This window comes from Cucumis melo, chromosome 4 (genome assembly GCF_025177605.1).
Source record: "Cucumis melo cultivar AY chromosome 4, USDA_Cmelo_AY_1.0, whole genome shotgun sequence".
Classification (NCBI taxonomy): domain Eukaryota; kingdom Viridiplantae; phylum Streptophyta; class Magnoliopsida; order Cucurbitales; family Cucurbitaceae; genus Cucumis; species Cucumis melo.
The window spans coordinates 10,568,628-10,576,135 of NC_066860.1; the positions used below are offsets into that span (position 1 = coordinate 10,568,628).

The 7,508-nt window shown below is 35.4% G+C and overlaps 1 protein-coding gene and 1 long non-coding RNA gene across 2 annotated transcripts; both read right to left on the minus strand.

Moving 5' to 3' along the window:
• Positions 1-518: 518 nt before the first annotated feature.
• LOC103494932 (uncharacterized) lies at positions 519-4,344 on the minus strand. Its single transcript, XM_008456321.3, has 6 exons — positions 4,122-4,344; positions 3,779-3,898; positions 3,473-3,570; positions 2,312-2,411; positions 1,478-1,660; positions 519-828 (listed from the first exon to the last, which is right to left on the minus strand). Exons 2-6 carry the CDS (start codon positions 3,833-3,835, stop codon positions 706-708), a joined length of 561 nt encoding a protein of 186 aa, XP_008454543.1. The 5' UTR covers positions 3,836-3,898; positions 4,122-4,344; the 3' UTR covers positions 519-705.
• LOC127148765 (uncharacterized) lies at positions 2,492-3,466 on the minus strand. Its single transcript, XR_007819849.1, has 2 exons — positions 2,969-3,466; positions 2,492-2,777 (listed from the first exon to the last, which is right to left on the minus strand). It is a non-coding gene; the product is annotated as an uncharacterized LOC127148765 (long non-coding RNA).
• Positions 4,345-7,508: the final 3,164 nt, after the last annotated feature.

Here is a 7,508-nt window from a genome sequence, read left to right on the forward strand (position 1 = left end):
TAGAACTTTTATTTATGTTAGGTGAATTTTGAAACTTCTATGTTTGTAACTTTATAAGAATTATTTTGATGGACTTTCAAACTTCAATTTTTGAAACTTCTACGTGTATTTTGAAACTTCTGTATTTGTAACTTTATAGGAATTAATTTAATCTATGTTTGAAACTTTGTAGGAACTAATTTAATCTATGTTTAAAATTTAATTTTATAGGACTTTTGTTCATGTTAATAAAGAATTTCAATTATAATATTTTATGCATAAGTGATTCGGTTTTGATTTGGTTTTATGTATGCATAACCAATTCGATTTCCAATCGGATTTGTGTCAAACCGATCAAAACCACTCAGATTCGGTTGGACAAATCTCGCACACGCATCTCAAGTATTCTCACAAGACAATCACAACTACTATCGTAGAACTACAGATGAAAGTTGAAACAGTGTAATCTATGCAGCCCGGCCATTGACTTATTGACTGTAAATTATTTTACCATATAAATTCATTTTAACCCATCACAATAGAAAACATGTTATATATAATATAACTTTGATTACGATGTTAGATGGTTGAAGGAATTAGAAACGTCACTATCTCTTTCTGGAGCAAATGAACAGAACAAAAAAAAAAAAAAAGAAAAGAAAAGAAAAGAGAAAGAAAGAACAGGAGGAAATGACGTGAAACTAAGAGTGACTTTGGTGGGTGATTTCATTCATCGTCTTTATAAGGGTATTCTTCAGGGACTTGCTTCAGCAATTTTACTTGCAATTCAAAGCTGTCGTCTCCTCTCAGCATGTCCCGTAGCCATGTTACTTCTGTTTTCATTGACACCTGATTCAAGCACCATACCACAATCAGAAAAATAAACTAAATTCATACCTACGAATTTATAATATCAAGGGAAAGTGTGGTTAAAAGGTCGTTAAGTCCCCATACTTTTAGGTTTATATCTATTGGGTTTGAATTTTAAAACGTGTCGAATAAGCTATGAACTTTTAATTTTTGTCATTCTTGAACTTTCAAATTTTATATTATATATCAATAAATCTCTAAGATTTCAATTGTGTATTGAATATATTGAATATATCTCTGAAAAGGAATAAAATCTAGAATAGCCATGATGATGAAGAAACACAAACACACTTTAGTTTCGGTAGCATGTTCGACAGCTGGACACATTGAATGCTTGTTTAGGATAATATACGTGTTAGACCCTAATTTTATAAAGTCACTATAGGTCCAAGATTAGAAATGTATCGAATATACTTGAATAAATTTTCAGAGAAAAATACATGAAACTCATTTTTTAAGCATGTAATGTACAAAAATTACAGATGTTAACAAGCTTTGGTCTGTGTCGTGTAACTCTAATTACAATTTTGAAGATTAAGCAAAATTATAGAAATTAAAGAAGATAATTATCGGCAATGTCTGACAAGCAAAATTATAGAAAAAAAAAAAGGATATTCAAATAACTCACCATCTCAAGTGCTCCTCTAATTACTCCACTTAAAATGTTGCAGTAATGGAGACCTTGGCAAGTATCAGGAAGCTCAACGAAGTCTACTAATGGATTGTCCTCCAGAACAATGCTGCAGCATGTGCCTTCAGCATCCCAGTTGGTCACCGTTGCATTCACTCCCAAAAACATCTTTAAACCAACCTAATAAAAAATGGAAAATAATTTAAGATCTCCACACTTCAAAAGGCCTCAACTTTCATTTACCAGAGTATATTGTAAGCCAAAATACCAGATAATCCCAAATGCCTACTCAGGGGCACCACTATTATCTAACAAATCTACCATGCCCTTCACACAATCCCCCAACATAACTTCTATTTTTATCTGTTATTACAAAGGACCACACTCATAGTCATAGGTAAAATGCACCAAGCGTCTAACAATATTATCAAAATCCCGCAAATAAGAGAACTCCCGTCTCATAATGGTATAAAAAGTTCAAATAGACATGAATAGAACCACTCTAGCTAACTGCAAAAAGCCTATTGCATCAGAATTTATACACTGACTGTACTCGGAAGCTACCCCTCAATTGCAGGTCAAAATTTCAGATAGTGCCAACTGCCGAAAATGGCAGTGTCCATCTGGACAAGGAAACCCAAAGGCTTGGAGGATAGGATTCAACCTAACAAGACTAGATTAGAGGCTTCCTGAAACGAACAGGGTTTACATACTAATATGAATACGTGACAATCGTGTTGTGAATGGGAGATGACAGGGTACTTCAACAGCCTCAAGAAGGTTTTCAGGAAGAATAAAATACTTTGGGATGTGAATTAAACTACAATCTACCTTTGCAATCACATCAGCTGTCTCTTTGAAGTCCACACATCTAGAGATATTAGATTTTGCTAGAAATTCATCAATCAGCCTGATTCCAATATTATAACCCCTGAAAAACAATTAGTCAGATCACTGAAACTCATCGATCAGCCTGACTTCAATATCGTAGGTTTTCTTTTATTTGGGGGGGGGGGGGGGGGGGGGGGGGGGGGGGTAGTATTCATTCAAAAAGGCAAAACCCAACATCCTAAGGATTGGGTGGTGGGAAAGCCCTCCTCAAGGAACTACTTACAAGTTACAAATAGATTGCAATCCACAAGAATCAAGGAAATAGGAACATTACAAAAGAATTTACAATAGTTATAACACCACGAAGAAGTATTTAACTGAAATCAGCACAAAAGTAAATCAAGGAAATAAAACTTATCTTTGAAAATTCTCCTACTCCTTTGCACCCACAAGCTCCACATAAGAGCTTTTATCACAAGGGCATTAAGTTTAAGCACAAAAGAGATTTTAGTATTTTATCAATGAGCATACGACGTAGTGAAAAGCATAATATGCCTACTATTTACCTGTCATGCACACTATTTCTTTTTTTATGAAAAACCAACTTTTGTGCAGAAGATGAAAGAACCAAATAGAAGAATATAATTTCCATCATACCTGGACAGTGGTTTTGGCTCTACAACATTTTGTTATCAAAAGACTTGTAGGATTTTGTCTTAGGTAGGTGGCCATTATGAAGTTTGAACCTAATCTCCCCACGTTCCTTCATTTTTCTCACATGCCTCAACACAATTAGGTCAATCCATAGTGGTTCTCATGCATCTAATTTTAAAATCTCCAGCGCTAAAGTTAAAGCACATTTCATAACAATGCTTCTGCAAAACTATTATGTAAGGAATGTAAAGAAATTTCGATAATGTACAAAACATTGTACACCACAGAGGTATAACAATTTTGTTATACACGTCCTCTAATTGCCTTAGCCTTCCTATGATATCACACAAAGATAAGAGTCAACAAACAACCAAAGAAATAACAAAGCGTAGACAAAACCAAATAACTACTTCAGACAAAAAGACACAATTCATCTCTGGACAAAGCAGAATTTTAAGCTATGAAAAAGAATCAGATAAAAAAGCACGAGATGTGAAGTAAAATTACATCTGATCGAGCTGCTTGTTAACCTCCTCAACCTCCTCTAGATCCGTAAGCAATTGACGGACAGTCGCTCCATAAGTCAAGGTAAACAGCTCCGCATTCTACATCAATTCAACTTTAGCTTCTTATCAATAGAAGATGACCCAATAACAGAAATGAAATAAAAAACCTAAAAAAAAAATGTACTTTCGAATACATCTGATAAAATTTCCTCCCTCTTGCCTCGCATTTCCTTAAAATTCCTCAGAAACTAAACAGCAGAAACAAAAATAAAAAAATAAAAGAGAGACTAGTAGTTGAGAAGCTTACCACTCGCTCAACACTAGCGAAGATTGCATCACCAGATCGAGGACCAGCGGTCGGCATGATGGATCTGAATTGTGAGCTGAGCACAAAGAAAAGTTTTCGAAAACGCTGTACTTATTGGCCCTACATAAGTGAAGGATAGAGTTAGTCTTGTGTAGATTGTGGGCTGAATGACCCAAATCCGCTAATCGCCAACGTAGCTCAAGAGTAAAGTTAGCCTTGCGAAGCGTTCATAGATGGAGATCAAAATGGGGAATTTCATTACTATCTTTACAGCAAATGAAAAGATTTGACACCCTAATGAAGGAATATTACATAGTGAAGTGTAGTCCGGAGACTTAAATACCGGAGAATTGATTCGGAAAGCGAAGAGTGTAGCCGATGCCGACGATAAGGGCGGTCACGGTGCAGAAAGGCTTTGGAGCAGAGAAACAAACTCCTCAAAATACCATTTTCGTCCTTTGTGGATTCCAAAATTCGGGAAATGAAAAAAAGAGAAAAGAAAAAAGAAATGAAAAACTGATGGCCTCCGCCCAAAATGCCAATGGACCCTTTTTTTTTTCTTTTTAGGGAAATTACATGATCACAAAAAGAATTTAGGAAAAGTTAGTCCGTACTCTTTTTACATATGTTACAGCTAGTAGAGGGCTAGTGATATTAAAAGGTTATCTGCTTTTAAATTTATTATTTTTATAAATTAAAAAATATAGTGACATAGATCTTATTACTATAAATCTTTTTGCTATTTTTGCAAATGTTGCTTTTTTTGTAAAAAAATGACAACGGTAAGAAATTGCAATAGACCCTATTGACTTCATAAGCATATGAGACCACAAAGTTGCCCCTTGAGGTTATTGTTTTCGCAATTTGTTTTCCTTTCTCGAGTTACATATCTCGTAAATTTAGTTCTAAGAAGGAAGCTCTCTTAGTTGGACATTCCACATTCCACATTCCACCACCATATTTGTTCCACCACCAAATTGCTTCCACCGTCGAATTTATCTTACTCTTTATGAAATTCCTTTGCAAATACTATAACATTTTAGTAAATGCATTTACTATTTCGTGGCACATGCAATTTTTGTTAGGCTTCAAGTTCGTTGAACTGAATAGAGTAGCAATTTTTGGATTTCAATGTGTTCTGTGTGGCTTAAGGGTTATAAATGTGATGAGAGTGATAGTCAGTGTGTGATACCATAGGGATCGATACAAACGAGATAGAGCAAAATCAGATGAAACTAAAAGAGCGAGACAAATAGAAGTGACACATGTGAGAGTGACATCAAAGAGAACGATACTAGAGATAGCAAGCTTATCGAGAGCAACACCTTATTTGTGAGCAATACATTTTGTAAGTGAAACATTGTTTTATGTTGTTACTAATTAAATATGTTTCATCATGCAAGAATGATCTAAGGGTTTAAGATGGATGCACGTTTCAAAATACGTGAAGTAAATCGGTTTCTTGGACAAATAACAAGCTTAGCTCATATTACAAATGCAAGAATGTTAAGAACAAGTTAAGGATGTTCAAGAGAATTGTGTTTGGGAGATTTGTAGATATTGAAATAATATTCAACAGCCCACTTGTCCACCCCATGTTGTTGAGAGAAGTGAAGAGCTAGAGATCGGACACGATACGCTTCTCAGTTGGTGGAAAAATAGTCATGTTTTCTAAGAATCACTTTCTTTGATCACTGGATTATGGCGATCCCTTATACTCAAGTTTAGTAGAGAAAGGAATCCTTTTACAAATTTGTAACAAAATATTTTGGTGAACAATTGTCAAAGAAGGGTGTCTGCCTTAATTAATTGGAAGGAAAATAATGGAATTAAAGTTAGATGACAATGAGGATGTTGTTTAAGATCATCAGTTTGGTATATTACTAAGATGTTATAATGAAAAGAAGGAACAAGTGAAAAAGTATAATGCAACCTGACATGTTTAAGAATGTTTGGGATTTGGCATACTTCAACAATCCAAACTGGGGTACTTGGAGCGGACACTGGAAGTTTTAAAGACCACATTGAATGACAAGGTCAGCTAGTACAAGAACAAGATGAAAGATGATAAAAATTACATTGTGAAGTACTCTTTCTGTGGATTTGCACTGGTGTTCCAAGTAAATAACAATTAGCATAATCACATGCTTGTTTTAGCTTTACTATAGAACTAAATACATATTTTGGGCTACATAGGTGTAGTAGACGTATGAGATCTTTTCAGCATCGGTGGCAGACAACATTGTCAAGTGAAGAAGCCAGGTTGTTGTGCCTCGTATATTACAATGGTCATGCTCCCATTTAGTGCCCTTCAAATTATTGTAGAGGGATTTTTTAGTCTCAAAAGGTAGGTATTGGATACATTTTTTATTCTCCTTTAATTTTTCTACTTCTTTACTACATGATTGTTGTTGAGACATTGATGTAGATGAGGGGAAAAGAGGTATTGGTTATGACAAATGCTTAGAGGGAGTTCTAGGACACTCTTATGGACGAGAGAGTCATATCTGATCTAAGAGTAGAGATAGCTCTAAGAGTAGAGGTAGCGCTAGGTAATGGAGATGGCATCATGGTGGAATTAATGATAATGGCCTAAAAATTGAGTATGTACCACGCGTACCTATTAAGAATTTGGTTGATAATATGGCAATAAGGGGCGTACATATCTATAATGAGCGACCTAGGATTGATGATCGACAAGTGCCTGAGACATCTGGCTACAGAGAGGGTGCCAATGATGACTATTCTGTATACTCCTACTTGCGGAGCATTGATACCTCAATTACGCAATTAGACAGTCATGTCCAAGGTCAAGGAAGACATAAGAAATGTAATGAAAAAATTGTTGACTATTATATCTTTGCTCTAGTCCATTTGCAAGGTATGTAATTATGATCACTAGATTATATTTATTGCATATGTGTTTGTCAACTGAGATGTACCTTTACTAATTAAAGGATTCCACGGTGTTTAAGGCTACAACGACATCTACCTCACATACTACCGATGACACGATGTCATTGACGGTAAACATATGTCGGTTAGGTACTCTACTACTACATCAGTCTCCAACACCTTTTTCACCCAAGTCACCTACTTTATCTTTACATCGTTCCTCGACACCTCTTCCACCCATGTCACGTACTCCACTACTTCCTGACACCTTCCTAAGTCACCTACTGCACTGTTTCATCGGTTCTCGACACATCTTGATCCTGAGGTATCCACGATACAGTTGCTTTTGAGATCCTTGATTATATCATGCCATATGATTCTTTTAGAGTATCTCTAGTGAGACGATAGGCGGTTTCCCTTGCACACCACACTTTGTCATAGCTTATGTTCACATCATAATCTCTTCTCATATTCTCAACAATAAAATATGACGAGGTTTATAAACACGTACTATGCCTACAAACTTATCTTTGATGAGTTGCCTAACTACCCTAACAGTTACTTGTCTATGGTAATGGTTTAAACTTCCAATAAATCATGTGTGGGTATGTTTATACATCAAAATATTAAATATATCACATCCTTTTAGCTTTGTTGCATGTATGCTCCAGCTACAATTCTCCCTAATACATTTCATAGTGAACAAAGACTTGCTAGGCTTCTTAACCTAGCCTATATCCAAAGTTATTGTTTAGGGACATAATGAACAACCTCATCTTTATATCCACCTTACTTGAAAATAGTTGACCAACTTCAACTTCTATTCCAAATGAAG

Excerpts from the sequence above, each read along its gene's own strand:
- LOC103494932 (XM_008456321.3), bottom strand. The coding sequence starts at position 3,835 with ATGCCGACCGCTGGTCCTCGATCTGGTGATGCAATCTTCGCTAGTGTT. Across the intron at positions 3,571-3,778 it reads TCGCTAGTGTTGAGCGAGTG|AATGCGGAGCTGTTTACCTT; the intron begins GTAAGCTTCTCA and ends GAATTGATGTAG. Across the intron at positions 2,412-3,472 it reads AACAAGCAGCTCGATCAGAT|GGGTTATAATATTGGAATCA; the intron begins GTAATTTTACTT and ends ATTGTTTTTCAG.